Genomic DNA, 18659 nt, shown 5'->3' with positions numbered 1-18659 from the left:
CAGAAGCGGCTTAGTCATGCTGGCCACATGACCCAGAAGCTGTACATTGGCTCCCGCAGCCAGTAAAGTGAGATGAGCGCCGCAACCCCAGAGTCATCCGCGACTGGACCTAATGGTCAGGGGTCCCTTTACCTTTACTAGAGTTTACTTGGCCCAATTCACCATCATTGCATATGCTTTCTTGTTACTCAGAAATCCCCACTAAAACTTGGAGACACCTAGAGTTTGCCCCCAGGTAGCGGATGTCCAAGAGCTATTTTTTTGCCAACTCACACAGTACAGTCTTCAGCTCAGGGTTCCACTGAATAACACAAGCCATTGCAACTTAATTCAGAGCACAGTTGTAACACGTTTATTATGAAAGCAAGATAAACCAATGAAACATTAACATCACTCTTATAGGAATAAATACAAGTTTTTCCAGACAGCTCTTGGAAGAGCGCTGTATTTAAAGTTCACAACTATTATTACGAAATTTTAAGAATTTTAAAAATACATGCAGAAATGTGTACTTCTGCATTATGTATTTTTAATGCCAAATGAGAAAATTATTATATACCAATAAGTTGTTGCCACAGATCTGTTGTAAGATCAAACAAGGTACAGTGGGTGGCTTCCATTGCTTATCCTACTTTCCAGGACCTTCTTCGGCCTCGTGGGATTTTATTATAGTGACTTGAAAATTTCACCCAACACTTTGCTGAAATGATTGCTTACGGAGGGGGGAAAGCCCTTTCTATACCAGCGTTAATCTTTCAACCCAGTCCAATGCATGGAAGCCCCACTACATTCAGCAGTGCTTATACCACAGTAAGTGTGCACACAACTTAAGTATTTGCTTTTCCTTTTACAAATGTATTCACAAACTCCTTCCTCAAAATGTGCAAAAGTATTTCAGCATTGATTGTTCAAGTGTTCGCAGAGACTGTCTGCCTATAACATCCAATAGTGGTATTTGATAGTTGACATGCAAGAAATAATAGCTGAGGTTAATGGCCCCTAGTCTGCTGTGATAATGGTACAGTGGCTTTCATGCTATTATTATTATTATTATTTTATACCCCACCCATCTGGCTGGGTTTCCCCACCTGTTCTGGGTGGCCTCCAGGAAACAGAAATGGACTCTCACAGGAGATAAACCATTTAAATGTATGGCGCATAGAAAGAGTTTTCCTGAGTGTTAACTCTTCACATCAACAAACTCATGTTACGGGAAAATCAATGTTAAATTCATGAGGTATATATTTGATGTTCTGGTGTTTGTATGTAAATTTTATGCACAGGTATTTAATGAAGGTAACATCTCACAAACTATGGTGTCGTGTAGGGCCAGGGAGAGTATGACTCTCTTGAGTGATGGTGGTGAGCGACGTTGGGCAGAGATGCAAATGAATTTTGGTCTTCGGCAAATATTTCTGAGTAACATTTTCTACGTTGCTTCCTTTGCAAAGGAACTTTGGTGGGTTTGCCACAGGGGGTCTGTGCAATAGTGTGCAGGATTCTCTGGTATGTTCCATGGCGCATACTCATTTCACAGAGAATTTTATTGGGTGTCACAATTTTCATTTGAGAGTGCCCTCTGGGAAATCCAACACTCGCACACTGCTGATCTTTTTCTGTAATGTACAATTGTGGTCATCAAATTGTCTTTCAGGAAAGCTTGTCCATGCTTACTGATAGTTTTACCATGGTTAAAGGGGTGTGTGTGGGACCCCTTGCTTTTAAAAATGTGAATGGTGAAGTTGGTGCAATCAGCAAACTGAATATTTGCATTTTTCATTTCTGGTCATTTTGAGCCCATTCAATATCAGTGCAACAAGTTAGTTAGGGGCCATCTCACTGACCATGACTAACTTGCTTGCAAATTGGAGTAGCAATGTGCTTCTTCAGTAATGTTGGACTAGATTTCCTTTGGAATCCCGGCTCCACAATTTTAAGCGGGTTGAGAATTAAATATGACCTCTAGTGGGTTTTTTTGAAAAGTGCATCATCTGCTCAATACTGTGCTCCCTGGACCAGCACAACAGCTACCAGCTTCAGATAACATTAGCAGTGGTTTTTGGTAAACGTTCTATAGGTTTTGCTGTTCTTCCATTGCATTTAAGCTCCACCTTCATCAGTAAGTGTCACACTTCTAAATTGCATTTAGATCCCTCGGCACAGCCTCTTCCTTAACGTCAGATACAAGCAGCTTGTTCATTGTTTTCTAACAGATCTTTTTGAAATCTTGAAATCTTATAACTAAAACCTTTCTTTTTATCTATTTAAAGATATCATTTAAATGGTGGAACTGTAACCAGTCCTTCTCTTCAAAATCTTTCAGTTTCACCTGATGTACTACTTCGGTTAACAGCTCTCTATATATCGGCCAATTAATTCTCATATTTAACTTTTTCAGAGATTTCGCTTCTAATGGGGAAAGCCATCAGGTTGTTTTTTGTTCTAATAGGTTTTTATATTTTTCCCATACCGTAAAATTTTATTTTCTTACCAAATGATTCTGAAATCCTTTATGTACCTTTGCTTTTTCATGCCATAAATATGCATGGCACCCAAATCTGCTATCATGTCCTTTTAGATCTGCATTTTTCAATATTATCCATTCCCTTAGCCAACAGATGCAGGATGCTTCATGATATAATTTTAAATCTGGCAGGGCGAAGGCCCCTCTTTCTTTAGTCTTTCTGGACCACATTCTCACTCACACAAACAACACGTTTTCAAATTGCGCATTTGCCAGCTTCTTCCACTCTTGTGTTGCAAAACCACACATTTAACCCAGCAAAGTCAGTAAAAATTGTAAGGACATTGCCGTCTGTAGGAAACAAGGCTTTCCAACTCCTGGGTGTGTGTGGGCAGAAACCATTTCTTATTCCTTTATGATTAGCTATCTGAGAAAGTTGGTAATGGCTAAACAGAGGCATTCTTGTTGAAACATTTCGTCCCAGCGCCCCTGTTCATTTCAGGTGCCCTTTCCTCAACCTTTTCCAGCTTGGCAATATCCATTTTTTAAACAGGTGTGGCAACCAGCTGTCAGGTGTGTGTGTGCAGGAGCCAGGCCCTGTGACCAATAGGACTCTGCAGGACTGGGGCCTTCCTAAGTTTGTTCTGAAGAGGCAAGGCGCGGCCCCACAGGTGAGGCCGATTGGTAACTCACAGCACCTGGTGGCAAGAACTGGGAAGGGATATAAGGTCAGTATTTTCCCTTCAGCTCTTTGCCACAGCAACATGTTCCCTGCCTTGCTGCATTTGGTTCCTTGACTCCTTGCTTCTTGATCCTCGGATCCCTGACTTCTTGACTCCTTGCTTCTTGATCCTCGGACCCTGGACTTCTTGACTCCTTGCTTCTTGATCCTCGGATCCCTGACTTCGTAACTCCTTGCTTCCTGACCCTTGGACCCTTGGCTTCTTTACTTCTGGCTTCTGGACTCCTGTTCCTGCTCCCACCCCGCCATCTTGCCCCCTGTCCCGATGTCCCCAGACGGGACTGTGATCGCTTGTGAACCGGACTGTGACACTAGCACTGAGCACAGCATCCCTAGTGCAGTCATAACGTAGATTGGCACAAAGGCATCGTCAATACCGGCAACACAAAATTATTAAAGTTTCTTACCAAAGTCTGAAATTAGGTCAGGTTTATTTTGCAGTGGCCTCTGCGCAAGAGCCAACAGCTCAGAACTTGAGAGAGAAAAGAACAAGATGTGGAGCGTTTTGCAAAATATTTTTCCCCTCCACCCCTTTTCCTCCTCCTTTCACCTGGGAGCACATCAGGTCCAAAGGTGTTTTTTTTTGGGGGGGGTAGGGGGGCAGAGAGCTGCTCCCTATCTCCATGCCCAGCAGCCTTTGAGACTGCTAGCATAGCAGATAACCACAAATATGGCAAATGGGTGTTTTTCTGGATTATGACCCCCCATTTTATTTTAAATGCCTTTGGTGCAAATGTATCCTCCTAGACCAGGCATGTCCAACTTCCAAGAGACTGCGATCTACTCCCACTATTAAAAAAAACTGGCAGTGATCTACCCATTGTTGAGCTTTTTTTGAGGATGAGCCAATGTTGCTGAGCTTTTTTTGTGTGGAGTGTGGGTGTCTATTTTTATTCAAATCCAATCAATGCTCAGTCTTACAAATCGAGTCTCACCATTCAAATAGACGTCTAAAACAAAGTTCGTACATGACAGAATAACTAGCTTTTGCAACACAGATGTAGGTATATTGGATTCAAACGACATTTCAGGAAATAAGAAACCTGGGATTGCTGGTATTTAGGGCAGCTTCCCTGCAAGAGGAGTCAAGCTCCACAATCTCATGAGAAACAGATTCAGAGGACCAGAAATTCCCCATGCAGACAACGCACTAGCCACCGCTCTGAGGGCTCAGTCAAAAGGTTTGGTCAAAACTGTATTTGCAAACGTATTTTTATTAGCCAAATTTTATACAAGTTTAACACTTCAATATGGCCTCCTTACGAAGTTACATACCCCTCGATGATGTATTTTATTTTACAAATTTATACCCTGTCATTCTTGTCAAAACAACTGACAGTGACTTATCGCAGCCGAAACCATTGTCTCAATTTCAAAAACTCCTTTCTTCGTAAAAACTACTTTTTGGTCTTCCAACCATGGTATCACTTTTCAGGGTTTCATCGTTAGATAAGAGCGCATGCCACAGAGACTCTAATTTTTCCAACAGATAGTAATCAGATTGTTTTAATGGTCGTTTGAGCTGCCAGAGCACTTCTGTGCATTAATGTGGAACATACCCGTTTCTTTATAATCCCATGTAATTTAAAATCTGTTGAAATGGTCTCGTCGTGGCTCTCCTGCCAACCCCCAAATCGGTAAGAAATGCACCCTATCATCTCTCAAGATCAGCTTTCTAGCCGATTTCAGGATGCAGAACCTCTTTTGTAGGAGTGAGGCAACACACACACCGCATGCCATCTCTCTGTTGCTTGGACCTAGCATTCATTCGGAGCACTCATTTTGATGACATTTATCTAGATCTTTTTGCAATCTGCTCTAGCAGTTCAGGACAAATTACTTAAGAGACATTGCTGTATTCTCATGAATATTGCTGGTTGTGTATAACTGGAGTGATCCAAACATTCAGTCTGTGCACAACATGTTCAATGGAGACGCGGGGATCCTTCACGATCACAGATTCTACTTTGGCCATCTCTTTGTTGTTATGGGGAGTTGCAAGCCTTCTGTTTCCCGGATCGTCTTCAAAGCTGTTGCTGCCACGTTTAAATTCCGCTGTCCAGTGTCTGATCCTGTGGAGTGATGAGGCAGAGTCGCCATAATCATATGCAGCAGGTGCTACTGCCTGCCTGCGGTATGTACCCTTCCTTTTGTCAAAATGAAACTACACAAATATGATGGTTCAATTTATTTCACACAAGCGTCTGTAATGGTGAAACAATTTAAAGCTATTTTAATAAAGATCTGCAGAATCCTTCTAAAGGATGTAACAATTATGTGCTAAGAATTCTGTGTTGTTACTGACTGCCACGGGAGAGAAAGTATCATTCGGACAAATCTTTTTGACCGTATACGGTGGGCCTTTTCTCAGATGGGGTAGCATACTTTTGTGGCTCGCAAGGCACATAAATAACAGGCCAGCAGGCCTTTATAATGTTGCAAAATGGAAACCGTACGGGGCAACATTTTAGTTTGATATTGGGGGGGAAATGGTTTTATTAATTCCAAAAGCCTTCCACAGTGATGGAAGCCATCATAGGGTTCGGACACAGTTCAACAGAAAATTCTGCTGTTCAAGTCTCATCTCAATGAGATTTGTGCAGGACTTCCTGCTGGATTGTATATCTAAGTTTTTGGGCACATATTCAGGTGAACAACTAACACTCCTTCCCATGCCCATACATTATTATAGAACGTGCTCCTGTACAAGACTCGTGAGGGCAAGATGTTAAGCTATCCAGTTCTCAATAAATTTTATATCTAGTTAAACAAGGAAGAATAACTGTGCTTCCAGTCATTTTTGGGGTGGGGTGGGAGGGAAGAACTGGCAATAAACAGCGTACAATTTTAGGAACTCCAGCCAACAGATTGAACTATAGCAGAACAATACCAAAATGTAGCAACAGCATTTCCCGTAGTTCACAAAAAAACAAACAAACAGAAAACAATGCATTTGCTGGCTGTATCTAACCTAGTGTGCGAGAAAACTGCTTCATTCCTAGAAGAAGAAAAATACAGCGAACTCCAGGCAAAGGAAGCATGTGGGCTGTGTCTGGGTGTCCCCCCCCCTTCTCATGCCCAGCTAGCATCTTGCACTAAGAGTCACGTGGAAAGACAAGACTTAGAAGTGCTGCCATGCTACATCCAAACGACACAGGTGGAATCAGCAGGAGGAAAGAGGGAGAATGAGCAGGAGGTCTGGTGTGTGAATTCAGAATCACAGCACTCACACATACGCACACGCACACATAAAGGGCTGGACTGAAGCTGTCTTTTTTTCTGTTTCCAGTCCAAGGGTCAGAGTAACTCTGTACTCGTCCAAATTTACAAGTTTTTCTTTTTTAAAAAAAAGAACACTCCAACTAAACTGAAGTAATTAAAAAAAAAAGTCTAATGTTCTTTTCAAGGCAAGAGGTGCCTAGAACTTTGGCTGATATAAAGAAACACGACCGCTAAGGCAACCGGAGGCAATCTGACAGTGCGTCGGCGAGAACTTGGTGGTCAGGACCACGTCGTTGTGCGAGTAGAGCGAGCGGATCTCTTGCAAGGGGGCGGCTTCTTTGGGCAAACAGTCCACCAGTTCACTGCACTGGGTGTCAAATCCCAACAAGCGAATCCCGTAGCCGTGCGGGGAGGAGATCATCCGGCCGTCAGGGCTGAAACAGAGTTCTTTGATATAGCCCCGGCCGACATTGGCTTCCTCAATGCAATGAGTCAATCGGAGGGAACAGCGAGGAGAAACGGGCCGGACTGGAGTTCCTTCTTGGAATTCGTAGACACAAGTCCACTACAGCAAGGGGGAGAAAAGCACAATTAATCCACTCTGCTAACTGCCAGTTCATCCTACTCATGTGGCCCCAAGAACATAACTTGGACTACTGCAATGCGCTCTATGTGAGGCTACGTTTGAAGGTGACCCAGAAACTACAACTAATCCAGAATGCGGCAGCTAGACTGGTGACTGGGAGTGGCTGCCAAGACCATATTCGCTCCCCGTACATTTCTGAGCACAATTCAAAGTGTTGGTGCTGACCTTTAAAGCCCTAAACGGCCTGCGCCCAGTATATCTGAAAGAGCGTATGCACCCCCATCGTTCAGCCCGGACACTGAGATCCAGCTCTGAGGGCCTTCTGGAGGTTCCCTCCCTGTGAGAAGTGAGGTTACAGGGAATCAGGCAGAGGGCCTTCTCGGTAGTGGTGCCTGCCCTGTGGAATGCCCTCCTATCAGATGTCAAAGAAATAAACAACTATCTGACTTTTAGAAGACACCTGAAGGCATTTCTCTTCAAGAAAAGAAAATTATTTGCATATAAGGTAAAGTAAAAGGTAAAGGACCCCTGGACGGTTAAGTCCAGTCAAAGGTGACTATGGGGTTGTCGCGCTCATCTCGCTTTCAGGCAGAGGAAGCCGGCGTTTGTCCACAGACAGCTTTCTGGGCCATGTGGCCAGCATGACTAAACCGCTTCTGGTGCAATGGGACACCATGACGGAAACCAGAGTGCACAGAAACGCCGTTTACCTTCCTGCCACAGCAGTACCTATTTTATCTACTTGCATGCTTTCGAACTGCTAGGTTGGCAGGAGCTGGGACAGAGCAAAGGGAGCTCATCCCATCGCAGGGATTCAAACCACACACACACACACTACCTCTTGGTCATCAGTGTTACTTGAGCATCGAAGAAGGGTAGCCCATCCTTTGGGATGGAGCTGCAGCGATGTGATGCAGTTCCCACGATCTCTCTCTCCAGGAACTTCTGGGGTTAAAACCTCAAGACTATTGCGCGGAGATCCACCTGCTGTGAGAGAAAGCATCACTGTCACTATCCCGCTTTCATTTCCCAAACTTCTTGTCAGCCAAAGCAAACAATGGACCATAAGAACTATGGTATGAATGGATGTCTACTGTACTGCACTGGGCCCAGAGCTCATCGACACATAATAATAATAAAAATAAAATAAAATAATAATTTATTATTTATACCCCGCCCATCTGGCTGAGTTTCCCCAGCCACTCTGGGCGGCTCCCAATCAGTGTTAAAAACAGTACGTTACATATTGAAAACTTCCCTGAACAGGGCTGCCTTAAGATGTCTTCTGAATGTCAGGTAATTATTTATCTCTTTGACATCTGATGGGAGGGTGTTCCACAGGGTGGGCGCCACTACCGAGAAGGCCCTCTGTCTGGCAATGAGGGAACCGCCAGAAGGCCCTCGGCGCTGGATCTCAGTGTCCGGGCTGAACGATGGGGGTGGATACAAGTGTATAGCCTGTAGTTATCAAAGGACAAGCATGAAGTTCTGAACCGGTCCTCAAGCAGCCTACATGGAGTTGCAAGGCTGCATTAACTTTATTGAATCTGAATGTAGGAGACCGTTTTTAGTTTCTGGGACACCCTTGTTGGTAGAACACCCCCCCACTTGGTTTAACCCTGTTTTAACACACCTTCTCGCTGGGTAGCTCGTACCATATGCTTCTCAGACACTGGGTTTGTGTCACTCTGATGACACGGTGACCCAGCGCTCCGAGGAATGGACGATGTGGCAGATGTCAAATCTGAGAAGAAAGCAGTAACGTATAAAATGAAATGTACAGAAGGGATCCTGTCGAACCATTCAGTCTCCTGTGTTCCATCACTTTAAACCAGTGGCTGCCAACCTTTCTTTGGCCATGCCCCACCTAAGCATCTCCAAAATCCTGATTCCGCCCCCCCCCCGACATATAATTTTTATTCAAAAAGTGAACTCCTATTCACGTGGAGGAAGCCTAAAAGGACATTCACTGTTAATAACTCATTCTCGAATTGCCCCCCCCCCCCAAAAAAAAATCAAATTGCCCCCCTGTGGGGCGTGTGCCCCATTTTGGGAACCACGGGTTTAAACTCTTCCCTGTGGATGTCTGCTAATGTCAGAGCCCATGGAACTTCTTGATAAGCTTCAATTTTGGGGAGGCATAATTTAGGTTTCTCTTATTTTCCTCCTAAGGTTGTGGACAACAGTTTGTATTAAATGGTTACTTGTCGTAGTCGCAGATAAGGAAAAAGGCAGCAGGGTTTTTTTATTTAAAAAAACACAACAACTCAAAACCACTACAAAGCAAAGATTTACAAACTGTCTGCTGTGAAACCCTGGGATTCTGGAAACTGATCAGAGTCTTCAGTGAATAGATCAGTAATGGTGAATCTGAAGGGCATCTTAGACACATCACTACCAATGTTCCTTCCACAGATGCTGCAGCTACAGGGAAGCCTTGGGGCAGGGGAAGTGTAACACATTCAGTTCACATGAGCCGATGGTGGAATCACAGCAGGGACTATATATGAACTTTGAGCGCATGCCCTAAAACACTACCCAGAATCCAATACATCATGTAAAGACTTTTCAGTGGACAAGTCAATCTCCTTTTGTAAACCGCTTTGAGGTTTTTTTAAAGCAATGAAACGGTGCATAAACTTGATGAAATGCAATAAATAACGGAGGGGTTGGCTAATTCACTGCTCACAGCACAGCTCCCCCAGCGCTAGCTATCTCTTGTTAGGCAAATGAATAGCAGACATGACACGGGCATATACTAATCAAAACACAAGGACTTACCCGAATTGGATGTCGTTCTCCTAGCTCTTAAAATCGGATAGCTGACAACCTCTAAGGATTTGGTTAAGTCAAGATCGTGTAAGATCAGGAGATACCCAGAGGAGGTTGAGATCAACATTTTGGAACAGTCTGGTGTCAGCCTCATGCGCATGAGAAAGCGGGTGTGAAAGAACTTCTTGTGAGGGCAACCATCTTCTGTGCACCTGGGAAAGAGAAGCGTCAAACCACATCCACCGTCGGCTTCTAGTTTCAAGAATTCCATTTACTTATTTATTTTTATTATTTATTAAATTTCTATTATCACCCTTCATCCGAAGATCACAGGGAGGTTTACAATATAAAAGCACAAAATTACGTACAGTGGTACCTCGGGTTAAGTACTTAATTCGTTCCGGAGGTCCGTTCTTAACCTGAAACTGTTCTTAACCTGAAGCACCACTTTAGCTAATGGGGCCTCCTGCTGCTGCCGCGCCGCCGGAGCACGATTTCTGTTCTCATCCTGAAGCAAAGTTCTTAACCTGAAGCACTATTTCTGGGTTAGCGGAGTCTGTAACCTGAAGCGTATGTAACCCGAGATACCACTGTAACATAGTAACAAACATACACAATACTCCCTCAGTTTAAAAGGTCATAGATTATTTAATTACCCAAAGGCCTGGGAGGAGAGGAATGCTTTTGCCTGGTGCCTAAAGATATGTAACAAAGGAGCCAGGCGAGCCTCCTTGGGGAGAGCATTCCACAAGCAGGGAGCCACCACAGAAAAGGCCCATTCTGTTGCTTTTCATGGAGTAGGCACATTTGGAAGAACCTCAGCCTTATATTTAAGGTGGTATGTAACTTAACAGTAATATAGTGGTCATTGTAACTCCTCCCTTTCTACTTCATACAGTCATACCTCATGTTACGTTTGCTTCAGGTTATGTGTTTTTGGGTTGCGGACCGTGGGAAACCTGGAAGTACCAGAACAGGTTACTTCCAGGTTTTGCCACTCGCGCATAAGTGCCAAATCGCGCCGGCAGCTGCGAAGACACAGCGCTCCAGCTTGTGAACGCTGTGGGTTGCGGACGTGCCTCCGTCACGGATTATGTCCGCAATCAGAGGTTCCACTGTACAATGAAAGAAGGAGATAACGGCTGGTCTCACTGGGTTACTTTTCTGGTCTGGGGTTTGTCTATACGCAAGCTCTCGCTTACAAGACAAGGCTACCTGAGCCAGATCTCATGGAGGAAATTTCGCATTAACATATCCAGCTACACTGGATGTTTTGCTGTGAATACTGAAAGGCTGTTGAGACCAAACCACACAAGTTCCAATGTTCTTTCATTCCTTCTCTCTTTCTCACTGTTCCATGTTTTCAGGCTTAATACAATCACAATATTGTTTAGTAGTGACAAAGGATTACTACCTCAAGCCATAGGACTGGTTAAGTATAAAGCATTGTAATTGTAATTCAGTGATTAGTATTTAAACTCCCTCTCACGCTTTGGCTCCCAGCATGTTTCTGGGCACAAGTCAGTGTTGGTGCTGACCTTTAAAGCCCTAAACAGCCTCGAACCAGTATACCTGAAGGAGCGTCTCTACACCCATTGTTCAGCCCAGACACTGAGGTCCAGCTCTGAGAGCCTTCTGGCAGTTACCTCACTGAGAGAAATGAGGTTACAGGCAACCAGGCAGAGGGCCTTCTTGGTAGTGGCACCTGCCCGGTGGAACACCCTCCCATCAGATGTCAAGGAAATAAATGACTATCTGACTTTTAGAAGACATCTGAAGACAACCCTGTTAAAGAAAGTTTTTAATGTTTGATGTTTTATCGTGCTTTTAATATTCTGTTGGGAGCTGCCCAGAGTGGCTGGGGAAACCCAGTCAGAGGGGCAGGATATAAATAAACTATTATTATTATTATGAACTATCAAGGTTTGCTTCAAGTGAGCATGCTCAGAAGTTCATTCTTATCAACTGAAACCAGAGTTATATCTGTTATTTGAATTTTGAGAGGGATGCCTTGGCTTACTGCAGACTGTGGGGGGATGGGGATGACAGCAGACAGACTTTTACCCAGCCCCTTTTTCTATACACATCTACTTGGCACTTGTTTGATTTAACCCACACACTGAGTCTATGCAACCCCAGGTGCCATAGCACCATGTTTCCAACAGGCAAGTTTGCAAATGAGGTACAGAATAAAGGCATTTCAGAGCAACAGACATCTATCTCCTTCAATATTTCCATATCAAGAGGGATCCCAGTTTAAAACCTGCTTACCTGTTGGTATCCCAAATGATAACATTTCCATCAAATCCCGATGTTACCAACAGTCTTGTGTTAGTGTCATATTCAATGTTCTTTACCCAGCTAGTGTGACCATGCAGAGTACACACTTTCGTGTCCAGCTTCCTCAGATCCCAAAGTGCTATGGTAGTGTCATCAGAGCAAGTTGCAAACAGTCTGTTATCAAGAAACCTACAAATAAAATGGACAAGGAGGGAGGCCATTTCGTATCTTGAAATTCATGCCAAACCTCTCTAAATCGGCCCCCCCAAAAGAAACTTTGAGATGACAGCCACATGAAGAGAAATGCCAGGATATTGATTTTCATAACATCTTGATGTGGAAACAAAGACAGACATTGTCAGATTGAAGGTGTACATTTGGGAGCTAGCTAGAGTTTCAGAAACAGATTTAGCAAGCTGCCAAAACGCATTCCCAGGTTCGGATCGGTTTCATCATCCTTTCAATGCACATTTGTTCCCAAGATTTCAATAACATCAAAACATGCAAAATTTCAATGGAGCATCACACTGTTATCTGATGCAACGAGCTGTGCAAGATGCACACACCCCTGTGCTTCTTTAGGGAAGGCACCAGCCAAAAAACAAAAACACGTAGCAATTTTTTTGGGGTGGAGGGAGAGAATGGCAAGTGACAATTACAACTATTTGGGGATGGGCGGTGAAGCAGTGTACAGAGGGAAAGGTCCAACTTGTACACCAAGAAGGCAGTTTCCTTGGTTCCATCACAGACTAGCTTCAAATTCAGGGATGGATGGGCAATGCAGAAAGGGGCTGCCTCAGTTTTCTGTGGCTGTTTATGGGCAACAGCATTCAAGTTCTGGCTTGGGTTGCAGTAAAAAGTTAAAAATTAGTACCATGACTCTCATTACTAATTGATGGGAGGGGAAAACATATAAGAGAAAATAGGAGATATGTTTGTCACTACAGCATCAATGCTTCCAGAGCTTAAATAAAACAAGTACTGGAATTTTAGATATCTGTAACTGTCTTTTATTTCCCAGCCAACCAACCTGATATTATTTACACAGTCCTCGTGAGCTTCGGAGAGAGTTTTGATGTGCTTTGAAGATATGGGATCAAAAAGAAGGACTTCTGTCTGTTCACAAGCAACAGTTAGCACTGACCTGGATAGGAAAGAAACAAGAAACAGGCTATTATGCCCAAAGAAACTCAACACCCTCTCAATGACATCTGGTAAAGAACAGAAAGCTTTCCTTATTTAAAGGGCACACAAACACAGAGCTGAGACGTGAATAATAGTTCCAAAGGCAGAGGCGTTCCATGGAGTAGCTTGCAGAATTTCTACGTACTGGATTTTTTAATTAGAACTACATTTATTTTCCTTTATTTGCTGCAATGTAGTGGATCGTGAATCAATTAATTAAATGCCACCAACTGATCACATGTTATATGGTCGCAATCAAATGATCCAGGAAACCAGAAGGCAAAGGGACATGCTCCTCTCACCACCCATCCCAACCCAACCATATGTTTAATGAGAGTGTATTATACCACTTTAACTTTCACAGCAAGAATTCTGGGAACTTTGGCTTGTGAAGGGTGCTGGGAATTGTAGCCCTGTGACCAACTACAGTTCCCAGGATTCTCTGGGGAAAGCATGACTGTTAAAGTTGTATAACAGTACGGCGTGCATGTTACTTTGCTCTTGCCTACCCCAAAAGGCCACACCTATTTGATCAAACTTCAGTGCCCAATTCTCCTCCCCCAATTAGGTATGTGCAACAAAACTCTTAGGTGTGATGTCATGATGTTCATTAAGTAAAACAAAGATGAATACACTCAGTTGCTTCCTCCATAAAACTCAGAAAGCACACTTCCAACGCCAACTGACTCACTAGTTGCTATGTCAATGGACTAAGCATTACGACCACCATTCACCAAGCATCACTGGGGGCGAGGGGTGCAGAATGAAAGAAAAGAGGGAACAGAGGGAGAAGACTCTCGTCACCGTTATCTCAAGCACCCAATTTACCGTATTTTTCACCCCATAGGGCGCGCCTAGTTTTTTTTTGGGGGGAAATAAAGGAAAAAAAATTATTCCCCCCCCCCAAGGCGGGACTTCGCGCAGCTCTCCCACGGCTTGCGGATAGCTTCCTGAAGCCTGGAGAGCGAGAGGGGTCGGTGCGCACCGACCCCTCTCAATCTCCAGGCTTCAACGAAAGCCTGCATTCGCCCCATAGGACGCACACACATTTCCCCTTCATTTTTGGAGGGGAAAAACTGTGTCCTATAGGGCGAAAAATACGGTACTTTTCCTGTGAGTAAATGACTGGGATGGAAAGGGAAAGACTTCTCCACTCCTGGTGTAGACAATGCCAGGCTAGACAGACAATGGTCTGAATTGTTATCCGGCAGCTTCCTATATTCCTGCTACTAGAAAATGCACAACACGTACTGAAGCTTAGACTGGGAAGAAATGCACTTATGGACATCAGTTATTGATAAACTGTAGGCATCAGAGATATGTCATGTGTTTCCAGGGATGCCCAACAGATGGGGTGAAAGAGCAGAAAACCTTGTTGAAAGTCAGGGACAAGTTCATAGAATCACAGAATTGTGGAGTTGGGACCCTGAGGGTCATCTAGACCAACCCACTGCAATGCAGGAATCTCAACATGCAGTGCCCCCACATCCAATTTGAAACCATACCAGACCCTGCTTATTTGCAAATGTGCTAGCAGTTTTATTGCTGCACCACTATCTCTAGTTGACGTAAGGCTGAAATGAATGTGGATTTACAAATCAGGTTTAGGTTATTTTAAAAACATCTGTATGTGCCATAGGAATGTACACCAACAGTTTTAAATGAGGCATCAACCCTCATGTAGTTTCTGAATACTGTGTTCTTATATTCATGCTGGAATACACTTCAAAAGTCTTGTGGGGCCAATTACTCGACTGTAGAATTCCTCAACACTTTCACAAACAGTCACGAGAGGGAGAAAGATCCGAAATCACATTGCAATGCAATACAGTATTACAGAAGATTAAGATATGGGGATGAAAGTCAGTAAGCATGTGCAGGGCACAATTCTATGCTTCAAATTTCAATACCAGCTGCTAGACCCATACTTTGAGTTTTTGGGTGGGTGGGTGTATGTGGGTGGGTGTGACAGAGAGAATATAAAGAAGCGAAACATAATGTAGCTCACTATCTAAATAGATCCCTTTTGAACACTGCAATACTCTGCCCAGTTCTGGACACTGCAATTTAAGGATATTGACGAGCCGGTGTGTATGCAGAGGAGGGCGACCAAGATGATGAAGGGTCTGGAAACCAAGCCTTAAGAGGAGGAGTTGAGGGAGTTGGGTATTTTTAGCCTGGAAAAGAGGAGAGATGATAGCCATCTTCAAATATCTCAAGGGCTGCCACACGGAGGATGGAGCAAGCTTGTTTTCTCCTGCTCCAGAGGGTAGGACCTGAACCGAGTAACTTCAAGTTACAAGAAAGGAGATTCCAACTATGGGAAAACTTTCTGACATTTACAGATTCCTCTTGCAGATAGGTAGCCGTGTTGGTCTGCCATAGTCAAAATAAAAAAATTCCTTCCAGTAGCACCTTAAAGACCAACTAAGTTAGTTCTTGGTATGAGCTTTCGTGTGCATGCACACTTCTTTAGATACACTGAAACAGAAGTTGCCAGATCCTTCTATATAGTGAGAAGGTGGGGAGGGGTATTACTCAGAAGGGTGGTGGGAATGGGAGATTGGCAGGTAGCTGAGATGAGCCTGTTGACTTCTCACTATATAGAAGGATCTGGCAACTTCTGTTTCAGTGTATCTGAAGAAGTGTGCATGCACACGAACGCTCATACCAAGAACTAACTTAGTTGGTCTTTAAGGTGCTACTGGAAGGATTTTTTTTATTTTGACAGATTCCTCTGTAAATGTAAATGTACAGGTTCCTCTGTAAAATCTACAGATTCCTCTGTAAATGTGGATATGGATGATTGTACTGCTATAGTTAAATACTTGTAAAATCAAATAAAATCCATTTCAGGGGGGGGGGAAGTAAACTTTCTCAGAGGAAGAGCTGTTCGACAGCGGACAGGGCTCCCTCGGAAGGTGAAGAACTCTCCTTTTTTGGTTTTTTTTAAAAACAAGAGGTTGGGTGGCCCCCTGAGCTGTACGACCGAGCCGAGATTTCTGCCTCGCCGAGGGGGTGGGTCTAGATGACCCTCGGGGGTCCCTTCCCAAGATTTTACGATTCTCGGAAGGCGAGCTTCTCCCACCGCCGGAAACCTCCGCCTTCCTTACCCGCCAGGGGAGTACTCCAGGTTGAAGACGGCGCCGTGCGTGCGGGTGATGGGCGAAACCGAGTCGGCGGGCTGGATGGCGCCGTAGAGCCCCGTCATAGCCCGGAACGTCTCCCTCGCCGGCTCCACGCAGCGGCCGCCATGGCCCAGGCGCCGCCCGCGCACCCACGCGAACAGGCCCCCGCCGGGCACCGAAACGGCGGCCGCCACCGCTGCTGCTGAGGAGGCTGCTGCCGCTGAGGCGGCGGCGTCCGGGGGCGGCGGTTCCCGGGGGGGCGATGGAGGCGGCGGCGGCGGCGTCTGGTCCCCCTCGCCGCGAGGCGGCCGCTCCGGCGTCGGGCCCCAGCGCGCCTTCCAGCTCATCCCGAGCCCGGCCCCGCCGCCACCGGCAGCGGCATTCCTCTCTCACACACCCTTCGGCCTCCTCCGCCTTCTTTCCCCCCAACTTCCGGTGCGGGGAGCACCCTTCGAAAAGGCGCCGGCCGGAAACACGGACCCGGCTCCGAAGGGCCGCCGGGATTCCTTTCCCCCAGAGGGGAGGTTCCCTGGCGCCCTGCTTTTAAAGCCTCGCCCCTTTTATGAAGGCCACGCCTCCTTGAGGGTTGCCCCGCCTCCTATGATTTCTGCCCCCCCCAAGCAAGCTGGGGGGGGCGGGAGCGGGGGAATAAAAAATAAATTGTTACGGAAATTAACGGAAATAATCTTATTATTATTATATTTTTTAAAATTATTATTATTATCTTTAAAGTTGTTAAATGATACAAATATTATGCCTGAATGTATCCTTTCAACTTGACAGCTCAGGGAAGTTACCTAGCTTTAAAATAATATAAAATCAACTCCTTGCCACTTTCCTCCATTCCAAAGCTATTTTCCCCTTGGAAAAGGACTCCAGGAAGTTTCCAGAGGTGACAATTGCTGGGCTCATTGTTAGCCAAAGGAAGCCAGATCTCATCACCTGACTTGCCTCAAGCTCCAGACATGCAAAGGAAGTTCTATTGTACTTTTGGGTGGTGGGCACTTAAGACATATTTGTCTATGCTAATCTTATACCTGAGTCTTGCCCTGCCATGTCTGCTTATGCTAATCTTGTACCAAGGACTTGTCTGGACATGTTTGGCAAAGTTAACCCCTCCCCTTTTGTGACATGTTAGTGATGTAGCAATGATGCTGTACGAACTGTATTCTGGGATATGGTGGGAAAGTTTTAAAAGTCTTTGCCACCCCATCCTGGGGGTTCAAATTTGCTCTTTGAACCTACTGCGCAATAAACTTTGGTCTACAGCTATTTGCTCCAGTTGGCTGGAATCCTTCCTTTACAGTGGTGCCTCGCAAGACGAAAAGAAGCCGTTCTGTGATTCTCTTCGTCTAGCGGTTTTTTCGTCTTGCGAAGCAAGCCCATTGACGGATTAGCGGATTAGCGCTATTAGCGGCTTTTAGCGGCTTATCTGCTAATTGGGTCAGCTGATAAGCAGCTTAGCGGCTTAGAAAAAGGGGGGAAAGGAAAAAAAACCCAGCAGGAACTCGCAAGACATTGTCGTCTTGCGAAGCAAGCCCATAGGAGATTCGTTTTGCGAAGCACCTCCAAAACGGAAAACCCTTTCGTCTAGCGGGTTTTCCGTCTTGCGAGGCATTCGTCTTGCGGGGCACCACTGTATTCCGCAGGGACTCGTGGGCTCTGCCCGATGAGCTGGGTGACTGAGCAGCCTCACACCTAGATTTTTCCGTAACAAAATGTTTGTGGAACTTTTGTAATTTACCTAGGAGACCCCTGTAAGCAGATGGAAACATTAGCAGGATGGCAATACCACTTGTAATGTAGTAATTATTATTATGGACAAAATGGAGAGGCACAAAATATGGATTACTAAATAATACGGATATGCAGTTGAAAAGGTTGACAGTAGGTCCCATGGAGGGGAAGGTGGGAAGTCCAGGGATTCAGAGAAATCTCTAAATATGGGTATGTATTTTGCATTGTTAGAACTGTAAAATCAAATAAAAATTATTTCAAAAAATATATGTTGGTAACTTGGGAAGGAATGATCTTGCACTGTTGAGATTGCCGTGTTCCTTCATGCCATCAGATTTATTTGAATTTTTAAAAATAAACCATGTGTTTTTGTGTGTATTCTCAATGAGTAGCAGATCCATCTGAAGTGTAATTTCAGCACTTATTAGAATGATTTCAAATTGCCAGCTGGCTGATAAGATAGTACACACAGCCATTGCTGCCAGAGTAAATAAAGGAGTAAACTGTTTTCAGGGATTTAGAAAGCACACTAGTACCATTATA

At 44.6% G+C, this 18659-nt stretch overlaps 1 protein-coding gene across 3 annotated transcripts; it reads right to left on the bottom strand.

Annotated features, from left to right (window-relative positions):
* Positions 1-4400: 4400 nt before the first annotated feature.
* On the bottom strand, positions 4401-17607 carry DCAF10 (DDB1 and CUL4 associated factor 10). Of its 3 annotated transcripts, none has more exons than XM_082204988.1 (7): positions 17417-17607; positions 13097-13210; positions 12058-12255; positions 9796-9998; positions 8648-8758; positions 7853-8001; positions 4401-6993 (listed from the first exon to the last, which is right to left on the bottom strand). In XM_082204988.1, exons 1-7 carry the CDS (start codon positions 17590-17592, stop codon positions 6625-6627), a joined length of 1320 nt encoding a protein of 439 aa, XP_082061114.1. In that variant the 5' UTR covers positions 17593-17607; the 3' UTR covers positions 4401-6624. The 3 variants fall into 3 exon arrangements, with proteins under 3 accessions (XP_082061114.1, XP_082061113.1, XP_082061112.1); XM_082204987.1 differs by lacking the exon at positions 17417-17607 and adding an exon at positions 16365-16868 and having other exon boundaries at positions 7853-7998; XM_082204986.1 differs by lacking the exon at positions 17417-17607 and adding an exon at positions 16365-16867.
* Positions 17608-18659: the final 1052 nt, after the last annotated feature.

The sequence above is a fragment of the Podarcis vaucheri genome (assembly GCF_965113315.1).
Source record: "Podarcis vaucheri genome assembly, chromosome: 17".
Classification (NCBI taxonomy): domain Eukaryota; kingdom Metazoa; phylum Chordata; class Lepidosauria; order Squamata; family Lacertidae; genus Podarcis; species Podarcis vaucheri.
This window is presented reverse-complemented; position numbering and strand designations above follow the sequence as displayed.

Bases quoted from the DNA above. Each gene is read 5' to 3' on its own strand.
- DCAF10 (XM_082204986.1), bottom strand. From the start codon at position 16,726: ATGAGCTGGAAGGCGCGCTGGGGCCCGACGCCGGAGCGGCCGCCTCGC. The intron at 13,211-16,364 runs GTAAGGAAGGCG...TTTCCTATCCAG, and splicing joins CTGGAGTACTCCCCTGGCGG to GTCAGTGCTAACTGTTGCTT. The intron at 9,999-12,057 runs GTAAGCAGGTTT...TCTCTTTCCCAG, and splicing joins ATCATTTGGGATACCAACAG to GTGCACAGAAGATGGTTGCC.